Raw genomic sequence first — 15,941 nt, forward strand, 5'->3', positions numbered from 1 at the left:
TAGCCTCTCCACAGTAACACCCCACCTAGGGAAGAAAGCAAAATTAAATCACAATCAAATCAACAATAATAAGAAAGCAAAAAATAAAATACAACACAATAACCAACAAAGCAAAAATACAAAAATGGAACCCAGCTGGCTACAGACAAATTCAAACCAAAAACATCAAAGAAAGATCAGATGAGATGACACCATAGGAGCGTGGGAACATGGGAAAGTTAGTTTTTACAGGTTTATCGAAATCCTAAACCATCATCAGCCTTCAGTCAACGTTAAAAACAACATACTCCCGGGTGAAATTCATTTTCTGGACACAACAGTTAGATTTTTTTTTTTTTTTTTGAAAATATAAACAGACAATAAAAGACTCACCGGGGTTTATTTTAAACCCACAGACACACGCACTACTCCACAAAGCCAGTTATCATCCCAAACATACTTCTAAAGGTAGCATTCAGTTCTAAAAGATTCCTCAGATCCATTAAGAGGCAGACGTTCGCATCTCTGTCTCCCGTGAACTCCATCGCCGGGTCCTTCACCGGGGCCGAGGCGCGGCGACAACTCAACACAAACAGTGAACGCACAGAGGCTGAGGTTTGAACCTGGAACCCTGGTGCTGAAATGATTCTCCTCCATCTTGAAACTGGGATCAGGAACATGAATATTTAATTTTGTTATGTTAAAGATGATTTTGTAACACGCATTTTTAAATCATTTTGTATCACATGAAGATTTATTTATTTGACAGTAAAGGCTCTTATTCTTCTTCAGGTACTGAAAACATGAGGCGCTGTCTCTGCACTTGAAAATATTTATTCATTGCACTGTAATAAAAACTTTGGCATCCAGCTTCTACAAACACCAAATAATCTCCGGTGCATTTATTGGTCCATTCCACTGATCATGTGTAAACATTACGTGTAATCAAACAGTTTAATCACACACATTATAATGATGAATGATGCACAGTGAAATCCTCAGCTTCAGTTAAATGAACTTCTGATAAAAGTTTTTTTTTTTTAATATCAAGTTCAATTTAAAATAAAGGTCACTTCTTCAGTCTGTAGTGTTTAAAAAGCCAGGAGAGTAAAAATCTTAAAACTCTATCAGCTTTGTCAGAATTCTGAAAGAAAAAATTTTCGTGCTTCAGCTCGTAAACATCAGCAGCCGGGACTCGAACGGCTCGAGGCCTCGGTGGTCGTGCTGCAGCACCACAGCAGCGTCTGATTGGAGGGAATGACATTAGCTTCTCTGTCTGAAACCAGATAACTTCACAGAAATCAAACCTCCAGCCGGTCAGTGTTACAGCATTAGTGTGAGGTGGTCAGGTTGCTCTGCAGATTAACTTCTCCCAGAATTCCTTTGCTTACGTTTGATTCCTGATTTTTCTCCCTGACAAGAGACAAAGTCACTGACTGTGTTTCAGGCACAGAGATTTAAATGCTGTTCTGATTATTGGTCTGAGGTGAAACTTCAGACTGAACCAGTGTTTGAACAAAGTCATATCTGAGCTGTGCTGGCTCTGCCAGTAAAGAGGTATTAGAATCATCGTTTCTTAGTTGCTGTCTACTCATTATATTTTCTAAAACAAAGAGCAGCTGAGTGTTTCTGTGCCACAGCGATGTGGCAGCCAAACATCAAACCAGGAAATACAAACTCGTGTTTTATGTTTAGATGCATCAAACCAAACCTGGGTCATGTGATTTAGAACATTCTGTGTGTGTAACCCAGCCAGTGACTGTGATTGGACCCTGATGCTCTGATCCGGATCATCAGGGACCGCAGCCTTGTCTGTCGGGTCACCGGGGATTTACTTGTGCACTCTGTCCTCCAGAGCCTTCAGCTCAGCCTCCACCTGAGCTGGCAGATCAGCACCGACCTGCTGAGTGAAGTAGGCTCTTAACTCTTTGGTCTCCTTCTGCCAGAACGGTGTGGGCACGTCAAACAAGGCGCCCATGTCCACTTTGCCGCTCAGGCCTTTTGTGTTGATGGCACCGTCTTCTGGCAGCCAACCAATAACGCTCTTCTTGGCCGCCTCGTCCTCCCTCTCCCGGCCACAGCGCTTGAAGATCCACTCGAGCACGCGGGCATTTTCGCCGAAGCCGGGCCAGAGGAAGGAGCCGGAGGCGTCCTTTCTGAACCAGTTGACGTGAAAGATCTTGGGCAGATGAGTGGGAGCTTTTCGCCTCTCCATGCTCAGCCAGTGAGCGAGGTAGTCGCCAAAGTTGTAGCCAAAGAACGGCCGCATGGCAAAGGGGTCGTGCATGATCACCTTACCTGAAGAAGAACACACAGTGATTCTGATCAAGATCTGACTTTAATAATAACAAGTCAACTTCCTTATGATCTTAACATTTTCATTCTGCAGCAGCTGACGTCACACTAACAGTGTAAAGAGTGTGTACCTTTGTGCTCAGCAGCTGCCGTGGCCTCGGACCTCATCGCGGCTCCAACAAAGACTCCGTGTTGCCAGTTGAAAGACTCGTAAACCAGAGGGACTCCTGACAACATCAGCATTTCAGCCAGTTTAACTCACAGCTGCTCAGGTTAGGGTTACGTACTCAAACTGGATGTTTAAGAAGCTTTGTGTTGTGTTGTGTTGTGTTGTGTTGTGTTGTGTTGTGTTGTGTTGTGTTGTGTCGTGTGATGCAGGACCTTTCACCACACATGTTCACCTGTCACGTGTCTGTAATGTCACTGGGTTATTTCATCCAAACGCACACAGAAGCCTAAAACCTGTTCTTATCTCCTGCTCTCATTACTGCCACCAACAGGTGACTGAGACTAAAACGCCTGAGCTGCTGCATCGTTTATTTACTGGTTGCTATTTTATGCTGAATGAACTTTTTTACGTCTGTGACTCTCAACTATAAACTACGCGAATGTTCTGCCCTCCTGGGGGTTTTAGGGTTATATACCCCCCCACATGTTTCCTGTCTATGTCTCCAGTGTCGCCATTAAACACAAATGAAAAAAATGTTCAGTTGCTCAGTTATGTGGAAAAGCCATGTTCCTCCATTAATGTCAGAGCATTAGCTGAATCTGATGACAGTGGCACCAACCTTCCGGCCTCCTGCCACCAAAGATAATGGCGTCAATGGGAACGCCCTCCTCGCTCTCCCACTGGGGGTCGATGATGGGACACTGAGCCGCCGGAGCACAGAAGCGGGAGTTGGGGTGGGCGCAGGCAGCTGAACTTCCTGTTTACGAAGAGAAAACAACAGTTTGACGCGAGTCAAATTAAAGCGAACGTCAGGAAAACACACAACAGAATCAGGATCTCATGCTAACGCGACCTTGCTTCCAGGTTTTGCCGTGCCAGTCTGTGAGTGTAACGCCAGCTGGGGGGGGGTCGAGTCCCTCCCACCACACTCCTCCGTCGCTGGTCTCGCCAACGTTGGTGAACATGGTGTTTTTGGAGATGGTGGCCATGGCGTAGGGGTTGGTCTTGTCCGAGGTGCCCGGGGCCACGCCGAAGAAGCCGTTCTCTGGGTTGATGGCCCTCAGTTTTCCTGCAGACGGACGTGTTGTGGAGGCGACATTAAAGATTTACCTCTTCACACACGGAGTAACAAAGTGAGTCATCAGCTCTGCTCCTCCTCACCTTGGCTGTCAAACTTCATCCACGCGATGTCGTCTCCCACACACTCGATTTTCCAGCCCGGCAGAGCTGGTTTCATCATGGCCAAGTTGGTTTTACCACAGGCGCTGGGGAACGCCGCTGCTACATAACGCTTCACTCCCTGAGGGTTGGTGATGCCCAGGATCTGAGGAGCAGAGTGATGAGCGAAAACATTTACTCAACCTTTCACAGTCGGTCAGTGCATTTGAACATGACATTGCTGAGCTTGTTTTACTTCTACATTTCAAACACTGCTGCGTTTCCGAGCGTGAGGAGTTGAGGCAGCAGTGTTCTGCACTGCAGACCAACTGTTTCCTGCTGCAGACACTGAGTCCTCCTCTGTGCCAGAGTCAGTTTCTCAGCCCAGGCTACAGTCACATGACATCCTTCACTCTCACCAGCATGTGTTCTGCCAGCCAGCCTTCATCCTTCGCGATGCGGGAGGCGATGCGGAGGGCGAAGCACTTCTTCCCCAGGAGAGAGTTTCCTCCATAGCCACTGCCAAAGGACAGGATCTGCCGGGTATCAGGCAGGTGAGATATCAGCACCTTGTCTGGGTTACAGGGCCATGAGTTGACCAGAGGAGCTGCAGAGGAAAACAAAGGAGAACAGGAAACTGTGAAATCTAAGCAGATCGATGCAGAGCAGCAACAGAACCTGTTCAAGCTCCTGAATCCACCTGTGAGAGGCAACGGTCGTCCTACAGAGTGCTGACAGCGGACGAACTCCACTCCTTCAGCCAGCTTCTTCAGAACAGGTGTTCCCATACGCGTCATGATGCCCATACTGGCCACAACATACGGCGAATCCGTCACCTGGAAGCAGAGCGAAACCTTTATCACTGACCTGAGACTTTATCTCTGTCATTTACCTGAATATGTGAGAAATAACAGCAATAAAGCAAAGCATGCTGGGTACAACACGGCAGGTGGATCGCTTTGTTGCCTGGTTTTTCTGTGTGAAACGTTGAGAGATGCACGGTCACTACCTGGACTCCATATTTACTCAGGGTGGAGCCTACAGGACCCATACTGAAGGGAATCACATACATGGTCCGACCTACAGAGACGAAACAGAAGCATGATCGCAGGTTATTTCAGTTTCAGCGTCAGGCTGGAGAGGTCGTGACCTTTCTGTTCAGGTCCACTGTGAGTCAGTGAATCCCTGAGCACAGCGGCGTTCCACCAACACTGCTGAGGAAGAAGGAAGGAGGAAGAGCAGAACCAAATCCATGGAAGCTGTGTTTCACTGGCTCAAACAATGAGGTCAAACATCAGGTAAATCTGTCGAACAGGCTTTAAGGTACGTTTCCTCCTGATTGGTTGGTGTGTCGGAGGTGTTACCCAATCGGCAGTGACGTGTATGTAAACCCCAGTATTAATGGTGCATTCATGAGGTGTGAGAATAATCAGAAAAATGAGCTCCAGACCGCTCAGGTCAGAACAGCAACTCAAACATTGGCCCAGATTTTGGAACAGGAGCAGCGGAGACGCTAACGTCGCGCAGGCGAAAGAAAATGTTTGGTTGATGGAAAGAAACTTTTGATTAATGGAGAAAATTCATGAATTGCAAATTAGATTCTGTTAAACTTTCAGCTGTAATGTGATGTGAGGCTGTAACTGTCTGTCCATGTAGTGACCTGTCAATCACGTCATGTTAAAGAACCTGATGCGTTTCCTTCGTTCTTCTTCGTCACACAAACACTGGAAACAGGAAAGTGTTGCTCAAACGCTCGGAGCAGTTGGAAGGATAAAGGGAGTGTATCGCAGGAGCGTTCGACATGGAAAGGCAGTGTGCAAGCGTAACACAACTTTGTGTTGAGCGCACAGCTGTTGAGTGGCTGTGTGACGGCTGAACGTGCCTCAGGTGCAGCAGAGGACACTCTGCCCTCAGAGATCCCGGCTGTGGTCCACCTGGAGTTCATTCACTCTTTAAGGACAAAAGATTCTATTTTATCCTCATTCGTCCTAAAATGCTTCATGTTCAGATTCAGTTACTAAATTTCAAACAGTGAAATTACAGACAGCGTCTCCTGGCAACCATCCAGTAACGTACCTGCCATGCTGCCGGGGAAACGCTGCTCTCTGGCTTTCTGCCAGTCCGACTCACTCATCCAGTTTCCCAGCTGGCTCTTCATCCCAGCAGCAGGGATGGGAATAGTGTCCCTCTGGTTCTTGGTCACAATCACAGTCTTGCTCTCCACCCGAGCTACATCCTTTGGATCTGTACGTGCCAACCAGCTGCAGAGAGAGAAACCACCGCGAGAGGCAGAAAGAACTGAAGAATGTTGAGGAGAATTAAAGAGGAATCGGACAGAACAGAAACGTCTGTGGCCCAAACGCAGTTCAGCACTGAGCATGTGAGTGAGTCTCCATGGCTCTTACCAGTTGTCGTATTTGGGAAGCTTCCTGATCATTCCTTCCTTCTCCAGACCGGCCAGGATGTTGGCCGATTCCTCTGGCGTCCCCGTGACCACATGTACACTGGTGGGCTTACACTCGTCCACCGCTCCCCTCACGAAGTCGGCCACCGCGGGAGGCAGCGAGGGGACTGAAGCCAGGGCCCGAACCCCGACACTTGCACCAACGCCACCCCGTCTGTGGAAGACAGGAATCCCGTCAGTCGTTTGACCCTGAACGTGCCGTTAGTCCTTTACATGAAGTAAAACATGATGTGAGCACATGAACAGCATCAGACTGTACAATGTGGCCGTGCACAGATCTATAATCCAACCAGCAAATTGGAGCTGCGTGCTTTCCATGTGACAGCCATTATAATGACACGCTGTTGTTGCCCCGGGGCAGTTATTACTGCAACCTGAGTCCCTCAAACTACAGAGAGGTGTGTGGAGCAGCCTATTGTTCATTAGCAGCACAAACACAAAGCACAGGGAGGGCTGCTGCATCTGTGTGTGTGTGTGTGTGTGTGTGTGTGAGTGTGTGTGTGTGTGTGTGAGTGTGAGTGTGTGTGAGTGTGAGTGTGTGTGTGTGTGAGTGTGTGTGTGTGTGTGTGTGTTGCCTGTGTGGTCTGACAACGGGAGGAATGATGTGTGTATGTGCTCTGATGAATGTGAGAGTCAAGAGCAAACACACACACACACACACACACAAACACACACACACACGTCTAAACAGGTGACCTGTGTCACACCAGATGTTTGACCAATGATGAGCTGAGAACACAGTGACAGACAGGTGGGGTCAACAGGTCACCACTTTGGTTTTGTGTAGTTTGGATTTTCACTCACACTGTGAGAAAATGTTGCTGATGTGTGTTTTACTGAACAACAGGACTCAGACTGTGTGACGGTGTGACTGTGTGACACCATGATGCTGTGACACCGTGAACATGCTGAAATTTAACATGCTGTTTACCGTGTCCATTGCAGCACGTTAGCATCAGTAACATTTGATAAGTGGAAATAAACACATCAGTTTCTAAAAACAACGAATGTCCACCACACGATGGCGCTACAGGAAAAGTCAGGATCAGCGGTGATTCACTGACTTTTTTCTCTTTGTAACAGAAACTCTGCTGTTGTCAGTTTTCAGAGATCTTCAGATTTTTTGCTCAGATCTGAACAAATAAAAGAATAAAGAGCTGAAGCGAAGCAAAGATCAGAGTTCGTGTGTGAGACCAAACCGACCTTCAGCCCCACAAAAGCCTCTTTGTCTGTGAGACAACCCGTCGGGCCTTTAGTCTCCGTCTCCTCACACTAAATCAGTTACCTCTGCTCATCCACCCCTCGTGCCACTAATTACCCCAACCATCCAGCTGGTGCTGAACATTATCAGCACAGAGTGATTCGCATTAGGAAAGGAGGTGAAACTGAAGAGCAGAGGCTGAACGCTGGTTAACCGTTGGCTGGAGGCAGACACCGCAGTGGGCGGGGTCAGTCCTCTGAGCAGACTGTGATGACCTTTGCTCCCAGTTTCCCCTGCAGTCATTCATCAGCTCACGCCTTTGTCTCTGCCTCCACATTCCTCACCCCATCCCCCGAACCTGCCGCTGAAGCACAGAACGCCTCAGTCTGACAAACTTTACTGAGAAAGCAGCAGTGGCACAGGAAGCGTGGTTCACTGGGTCGAAGGACGTAAACCATGAAATGACATTAAACAGAAGAGAACGAGGAACGTCAGGAAACAGATGAGCTGATATGGTCTCTGTTCACTCAGCTGCTTCCAGCTGAACAAGTTCTCCCCAAACACACCTCCACGTCAGTGAACCAATCACAGACTGACACCCTGACACCCCACCCCCATCCCCATCCCCCGCCCCGAGCATCCTGGTCAACAGCCTGTTTGGGGCAGAGTCGAGCACACGTATGGTGAGTACACGGACAAACATGTGCAACATGCTCCAGGATGCTCAGGCAAACAGAGGACAGACGAGTCCAGACAGTCCCAAGCTCTGAAGCAGAAACACAAACATGAAGCACAGGAACATGGAACATGGGGAACATGGAACACGGGAACATGGCCTCCTGACAGTCAGGCACATGCTCGGTCATGGAGTCCTTGTGTGATAAAAGTGACAGACTTCTCTGATGTAAGGTTTAACATAAACAGCTGCCTGCTCTGTCATCTGATCTGAGATCTGTCTCTGAGATCGAGTCTGACAAGTTTCTACAGCAACGCTGATTAAAACACCTGGTTCCCATCAGACCAATCAGGTCACAGCTGAGCCTGAAAACTTTCTACTAAAATCTGGTGAAAATACAAAATGATTCATATTAAATATATTAAATGTTGTTAATTGTTGAAATTAACTTCCAGATTCTCTTCGCGTGTTTCAGTTTGACCTGGTTCTGTTTTGTTTTTTCAGTAAAAACACGTTAGATGAAGTGAAGTGGCTTCCATCATGGAAACGGACAAACTCTGAGTGTGTCATTAAAACTGAACTGAACAGTGTCTCACCTCCGGATGGCTCCGAGTAAAAGACCCGACATCTCCGGCGCTGAATCACCGAGCTTCAGACCCACAGGAGCAGAGCAGACAGGAGGCGCAGAGAGGAGTCAGCCTCTAGAGCCGCTCGCTGCTCATATCTGCGCTCAGACCGGACTTTGCACTTTGTTCTCACTCTGAAACACCTGGACGCGTCCGGGTCCTGAGGCCACCCCGCGGACTGCCGGTGCCCGGCTCTAACACGGAAACTTCCCGCGGCTTGTTTCCTCGCAGCTTCTGTTCATGCTGTTGTGTTGCTGTAGAGTTGCTGTAGTGTTGCTGTAGTGTTGCTGTTGTGTTGCTGTAGAGTTGCTGTAGTGTTGCTGTAGTGTTGCTGTTGTGTTGCTGTAGAGTTGCTGTAGTGTCGCTTCCCAGCCGTGGACTGACCGGTGGAGAGCAAACGTACCGAAAACCAGCGCGAGACACAACCCGGAAACACGAGGCAGCGGAAGCGGATCAGACCATCGCAGCTGGTTCCGCTGGTTTCCAGCAGCAGCAGCAGATCACAGTTAAAGTGCTGTGATGCTGTGGACTCTCTACAGTCTGTGATTTATTCAGGTTTTGTTTACATGTCCCGCTTGGTATCAGTGACACAGACACCCGGTGTCACGTGGTTAATGCGCGTTCACCTGAGAGCTCCGCTGATTCCTCAGGTTTTTCTGTCTGTGGGAGAATAAAACCGAGGTTTCCAGAGTTCAAGTGAAACTTTTATTTTATTAAAAGTTTACTTTAAATTTCTAAAGTTCCAAAGTTTCCAAACATCAGATTTTCTTTCACTGCAGAGTTTGACTTCAAACTGTTCCCAGCGGAATTTATAGTAAAATCCTAAGTGTAAACTTCGAAGTAACTTTCAGTAACTAGTTGCAGTAACAGTCATTTATCTGTTAACTTGCTGATTCATTTCTTTGTTAGCTGATTAATGATTGATCCATTAGTGCTGTTTGATTATAAGGTTAAATTCCCATCAGCCTCTCTGTTTCAGCGTCGTGTGTAACAGTTTTCTGATGCTGATGAACGAGCTCTGAGTTTCAGACCTGAGCCTCCGACAGTTCAGAGCAATCAACTGTGTCTGCGTCGGGTTTTTCACCAGTGAATTTCCTGTTAATGTTTCTCTCTGGGAACTGGGGGAGGGGTCACACACACACACACACACACACACACACAAGCTGTGGGGGGAGGTAAAGGGGTGGGTGGGGGGAGGGGGGTGAAGAATATACTGTAGACGGGAGATAAAGAGGTGCAACAGCCCAACGTATCTGGTTAAACTTCGGCCCTCCTGTCTCTGCAGAGTCAGCAGCCAAGCAAAGACACTCCCAATACACATGAATAACACACACACACACACACACACACACACACACACTCACTCACTCACTCACTCACACACACTATGAATGAATGCAGACGTGCTAAGCGGCCGTGGCTGCAGACCGTGGTGGTGAAAGGCGACATCAGAAGTGAAGCAGAACAGAAACAGAAGCTGCGACGTGACTTTGATCATCTCACAGTTAATGAACACGTGACCTGGAGCTTAGAAACATGTGTGAACTTTGTCAGAGAAAGAAAAGTGGATCAGAATCATCCCAGTGATCTGTGAATGATTTTCTGATGTTTGGTTTCTGAGGGACGTAACAGAAACAACCTGTTCTCACCTGACAAATTAAAATAAGGATGTAGGAGGTTTGTTTCTGAAAAGTCAGGGCCGACTGATCCAGATCCCGTCTCACCACCTTCAGTTCAGCTCTTTGTTTCAAGTTGTGGTTTTTCTGTTTTGAATAATTTTAAATTGTCTCTGTCTGAAAACATGGGCACATTAGTCTGAATTTTTTTTTTTTTTTTTTTATCTTAAATAGTTTGTACACACGCTGTCGTCATGTGCTCTAAGATAAAAATAATGTTTCCATGTTTATCGTGTCTCAGCTCAGCGAAGCACCGACAGCAGCATTTCACTGGACACAGTGTCCCTCTCTGGGACACAGCGGAGTGGACATATAACGACCGTGTGTGAGTAAAGCTGAATGAACGCGCTTCATCCCGTCCCTGCTGTGTCTATCAGCACACACACTGTACTGTTTGCTCAGTTACTGTGGTCAGAATGTAACAGCTCCACCTTCGTGACCTTTGTCCTCCGTATTTCTCCACAGCTGCAGAGTTTGAATCACTCACTCAATCAGATCACTCAATCAATAACTCACAGTTTGCACTGTAAACAAGTGCAGCCTTTGGCCTTTGGGTCCAGCCATGAATGAATGATATCTCGTAGCACACAGGTGATGTGCTGCTGCAGTAAATATTACAGATGTTCACACAGATGTTAAAAACATGCACCAGCCTTTAAAGGGTTAACGCGTCAACACTTCAGTTCCAAATATTCATTAATGAGCAAAAATCATCAACAGGAAGTTAGACTGACACGGACAGGGCCCATTCCACCTTTAGGACTTCTGTCCATGTGGCGTCCCACCACGATTTGTCTCAGTGAGCCTGAGTGTGTTGGCAGAGGGACAGCATGTAAGTGTGAGACCAGGACTGTGTTTACCCTGGGAGGCTGGGACGTCTTCTGTCCACGGAGCCCGGCTCTGTCCACACGGCTCCTGATCAAAGAGCAGGCTGAGATCTGAGGGAAACAGGGAAAACATGAAGGATCTTTATTTCTATGATCATCATCTGTGTCCCGCACAGCAGCGTCCTCTGGTGGACACAGACAGAAATGACAGAAGCTGGAACATCTGATCGCTGATCGATTTATAAACTGTTAAAAAGTTCGTTATGATCTGTGCAGTGTGTGAGAGAAGTCACGGGCTCAGGCTTTGACTGAAACATGTTTCTGTCTGACTCTCGGTCATGTTCTGTTGCTCAGGATGAAAAACACGTGTCACAGATTCAAACCAGACAAAATGAACCTCACACATTTTGGATCGTTTCATTTTTTACATAAAGTTTTTTGATGCTTTTCATGGGAAAAACTACAAATCCCATGATGCAGCATTCATCGACGTTAAAGTAGGAAAGTACGGAACCGTTTGAAAAAGCTCGTAACTTTCACTTTCGCTTTGGATGCTGAGTAACTGTGGAGGCTTTTCCGCGTCGCACTCGCCTTTAAACTTGTGATAAAACGTGTTTCCGTGTTTCTCCGCGCTGAGCTGAGCTGAACCCGCCTGCTGCTGCTCTGCACACCGACATGGCTTCGCTGGATATTCGCCTCGGGTCGAAGAAACAGGTGAGTCCGTCAGAACTTTTCATGGCCGCGTTCGCCGGAAACTCCGCCGGCGAATCGCGGTCGCTCTCAGGCGAGCGCGTGTCCAGGTAGGAGAGAGTTTCGACAGCAGGTCGTTAGCAGGTGATCAGGTCTCAGGCCGCGCGGCCTGTGTGAGGAACAGTATCACGAGCGGTTTCTTCTCTCCGTTGCAGGTGGATGATTTCTGCCAGAAACTCACCAAAGAGGTCATTTCCCAGCTCTTTCAATATTTTCCAGCCATCTGATGAAGTTCACCTCAGCCAGCGTCTGATAATAATCTTTATGGTTTATGTTTCAGGCAGAGGAGCTGGTTTCCACGTTCTTCCCTCAGAGGATGGAGGAGCTGCAGATGCTGCTGAAGGTATCCGTGTGCATCAGTCACCATTAGCACGAATCCTCCCTCTGATCAGACACATCGGGACATTCATGGCTTGTGTTTGCAGACCTCTTTCAGCTGTGACGACCTGGCGTCCCTGAAGGCTCCGCTGGACATCCCGATACCTGACCCGGCCAAAGAGGAGGCCAAACGCAAGAAGAAGGAGGAGGTAGGTCCCACGCTCGGCAGCGGTGAGGCTGCGGCGTCTGAAATAAGTCCAGGAAGAGTCTCTGATGTCTCCTACCCGTCCAATGGAGAATAAACACCAGTCCCAGTTTATACATTTTCTGTGCTACATAATAAATCTGGGGCCTGAGTCACTGCTGAGCCAAACACTGTTTAACAAACTGGCAGTGAAGAGACTTTTATTTTATCTTTATCTTCAAAAAAAATCTGAACTGACTCCATCTGCTGCGAAGTAAAACTTTTTTTTAAAGTTTATTTTCTTAGACCAGCACTGAACAGAAAAGGAGCCTGCAGCAATTCTCAGTCAGCAGAAGTTTCCTGAAACGTGCAGCTGGTGTCACTTTGCTCTCACTGATTCAGAGAAGCAAAGCCTGTAATGTCGCGGGCTGGAAGAATATCTGGGATCAAACTGCAACTGTCTGGAGTGAAAGGCTGCAGACTTCCTGTGCAGGAGCAGGGACGAGGACAGCTGCATCATGCACAGAAAAAAATGTTCATTCAACAGCTACAGCAGCAGCAGGCAGGTGAGAAACACCTGATGCCTTCTGTTCTTATGTTGCAGAAGGAGGCGAAGGAGGGGAAGAAAGACAAGGACAGCGATAAAGAAGAGGACTCAGGTGAGAGGGAAGGTGACAAGTGATAAAGGAAACGACTGAGTGTAAGAGGAGGGACGTTCATGATAATCCAGTGTGCAACGCACTCACCTGTCATTTTCACCAGGGTCTGAGTGATGACAGTTTCCTGTACCTGGTTAGCGTTAGCGTTAGCGTTAGTTAGGACGTTCATCAGCTGATCTTTGAGTTTGATGTGGACAAATATTCACAGGTGAGTTCAATTCAGTTTTAATCACATGGCACAGAATCTTAGCAGGAGTCATCTCAGGGCTGTTTGCACACAGAGCACGTTCAGACCGAGCTTTTCCGACTCGATCCACACAGAACCAACATCTCAGAGAAACTCCCTTCAACAGGAAGCTGGAGCAGAACCTGGCTCGTGGTGAGAAAAGGAGAGAACAGGAAGTTACTGCTCATTCTTTAGCCATTAACACTGACATATAACCCAGCTGTAACCAATCAGCAAACAGTCACAGGGAGCACGGTGCACGTGTCCATTCGCCAGCGAACCATTCTGAAGTTGTTGTCTGAAAGCAGCGATGTTCGGCCATGTCTCGTCCTCCAGGTCCTCCCTGCGGTCCCATCTGCATCAACGAGCGGGTGGAGAGTCTCCTGCAGGAGGTGAAGCCTCAGATCCAGACCCTGAAGGAGAAGCTCAACACGGTCAGTCAGCGTCTCCTTCGTCCCCGGGGTCAGAAGAACTGTGACACATTCATTTACACCGGCTTCTTTTCTTGCAGGTGTCGATGTGGGTGCAGCTTCAGATCCCTAAAATCGAGGACGGTAACAACTTTGGTGTGGCTGTGCAGGTGAGTACCTGCCGACACTGCGGTGACGCGGCGGCACAGCACGGCGACGACATGATGTTTGTATATTTAACCAATGTAATGCTTCGTGTTTGGGTTTGATAGGAAAAAGTGTTCGAGCTGCTGACCAACACTCGCACCAAGATTGAGGGATTCCAAACTCAGATTTCAAAGTAAGAGCCCACACCAAAGCAGCTGCTGTCTAACGGAACGTTTTCCTGTTTGAATGATTTAAAGAAGATGCAGCAACAAGCTGATGTAACAGCTGAATACGGTTCATGTTCTAACCCCAACCACTGAACTGGACTGTGGTTTCTTTGACACGTGCTGAGGGACGTTAGCGCTCGCTCAGTAGAAACAGATCCTGCTGAGGTTCAAACTTCCTCTCTGCTTTCTCAGGTATTACAGTGAGAGAGGTGATGCTGTAGCCAAAGCCTCCAAACAGCCGCACGTGGTCAGTACCTCATGTTGTGCCACAGTAAAAAAAATACACATTAAAAAATGAAAAGCAGTATCTGCAGCTGATGGTGTGAACTGTGTGCTCTGTGCTGCAGGGAGACTTCAGGCAGCTGGTTCATGAACTGGACCAGTATCAGTACTGTGAGCTCCGCCTCGTGATCCTGGACATACGCAACACATATGTAAGTTCCAGCTGTGTTGTTGTTTAGCGTCAGGCCTGTGCCTCTGCTCCACAGAAAAACCTGAACATGGATCAAAACCTGTGTGAAACGATCGGTTTGATCCTGTGAAAGCTTCCTGTCCATTAATCGCTGCTTGTCTCCGTCCTCACTCTGTTGTCCTCCTGTGTTTGACACTGTTGATGAAGCAGGTGACAGTGGAAGCAGCTTTGAACAGCTCGTTTCTGCCGCTGTCTGTGTGTGATGGACAATGTTTCTGTTTGTCCTGCAGGCTGTGCTGTTTGACATCATTAACAAGAACTATGACAAGATAAAGAAGCCCAGAGGAGACGGGAAGGCTCTCATCTACTGAGGCTGGACTCGGCACATTCGCTCACAGGCTTTCAAACAGGATACAAGTAGTTTAGTTTAGTGTGACACAGTCATCGAGTAACCAAACGCCCACTGTGACAAACGTGCCTCCACTTTCTTACTGTGCATGCATTTTGGATCAGATGGCATAATAAACTAACATGATTCTGATTCCTCTGCCTGAACTTATTCTGTCCAAATGGAAATGAAACACGTTCATGTGACTGCAGACTCAGCAATGTTATATTCATATACACCATGTTATACCATCCAGAGCTTCATGGTCACAGCTTCACCCCCAAATATGATCTGCTCACAGCTGAATAGTAACCGGGACCATCCAGAGACTGAGACATGGACGTAGCACCCGTGACGTCACCCACTGGTTTCCGGGAGTCGGTCGAACCATGGACATTTGAACTGCGCCATCTTGGATTTTAGTGGGAGTGTACTTTCCATATGTGGCGAAGAGGCGGTCACTCTACGGGTCAGCCGGCCGAGAACCCGGCCACTTAGCTCGGAGCAACCGAGCTAGCCTAAGGCTAATCAGCTAATCAGCTAGGCTAACAAGCTAAGCGGCAGCTACGTCCACCACATAGCATACAACAGAGATCATAATGATGCTGCTGTGTTTTAAACATGACTGTGAGTCAAAGTCCTTTAGGCTCATACTGACAGATCTGAAAGAAGCTCTCACCTGTACAGGTAGTGCTGGGTGTTTGCAAACATGCTGAACTTTGACAGCCAGAGACTCAGCACAGGTCCAAACAGAACCAAACCTGACAGCATCAGGTGGAAATGAAAAGTGTGTGACAGACTCCAGAGCAGCATCCAGGACTCTGAGCATCTCTGTAACGTCTCCGTCTGAGGAGGTTTCCGTCTTCACATCCATGATTCTTCAGATTCTTTTAGTCCGTCTGTCTCTGTCCGTCTCCGAGAGGTGCCTTCAGTAAATTTGACAGCGTTGTCCTTTTGTCTTTATGTCCAGTCAGAGCTCAGGGCTGGACACTGCTTCACATTCCTTTGTGTGTGTCCCTCTCTGGGACCTTTCTACGGTCTTACTGTCCGGCCTGCAGGAGAACACATGGTTTATAAAAATACTGCTGCTGGATCTGACCCCATTCTGCTCAACAATGATCCCACATCACTCACAGCTCCAAACTCTAC

At 47.8% G+C, this 15,941-nt stretch overlaps 2 protein-coding genes across 2 annotated transcripts; one reads left to right on the forward strand and one right to left on the reverse strand.

Moving 5' to 3' along the window:
* Nucleotides 1-795: 795 nt before the first annotated feature.
* On the reverse strand, nt 796-9,112 carry pck2 (phosphoenolpyruvate carboxykinase 2 (mitochondrial)). Its single transcript, XM_041055255.1, has 11 exons — nt 8,539-9,112; nt 6,007-6,219; nt 5,678-5,862; nt 4,611-4,681; nt 4,302-4,437; nt 4,021-4,208; nt 3,605-3,767; nt 3,297-3,512; nt 3,063-3,200; nt 2,406-2,501; nt 796-2,277 (listed from the first exon to the last, which is right to left on the reverse strand). The coding sequence occupies exons 1-11, from the start codon at nt 8,568-8,570 to the stop codon at nt 1,811-1,813; spliced, it is 1,905 nt and encodes a 634-aa protein (XP_040911189.1). The 5' UTR covers nt 8,571-9,112; the 3' UTR covers nt 796-1,810.
* Nucleotides 9,113-11,598: 2,486 nt separating this feature from the next.
* On the forward strand, nt 11,599-14,945 carry psme1 (proteasome activator subunit 1). The gene is made up of 11 exons (XM_041056081.1): nt 11,599-11,785; nt 11,977-12,009; nt 12,102-12,164; nt 12,247-12,348; nt 12,928-12,982; nt 13,545-13,642; nt 13,720-13,788; nt 13,891-13,958; nt 14,185-14,239; nt 14,340-14,426; nt 14,695-14,945. Exons 1-11 carry the CDS (start codon nt 11,747-11,749, stop codon nt 14,773-14,775), a joined length of 750 nt encoding a protein of 249 aa, XP_040912015.1. The 5' UTR covers nt 11,599-11,746; the 3' UTR covers nt 14,776-14,945.
* Nucleotides 14,946-15,941: the final 996 nt, after the last annotated feature.

Source organism: Toxotes jaculatrix, chromosome 14 (genome assembly GCF_017976425.1).
Source record: "Toxotes jaculatrix isolate fToxJac2 chromosome 14, fToxJac2.pri, whole genome shotgun sequence".
NCBI classification, from domain to species: Eukaryota; Metazoa; Chordata; class Actinopteri; family Toxotidae; genus Toxotes; species Toxotes jaculatrix.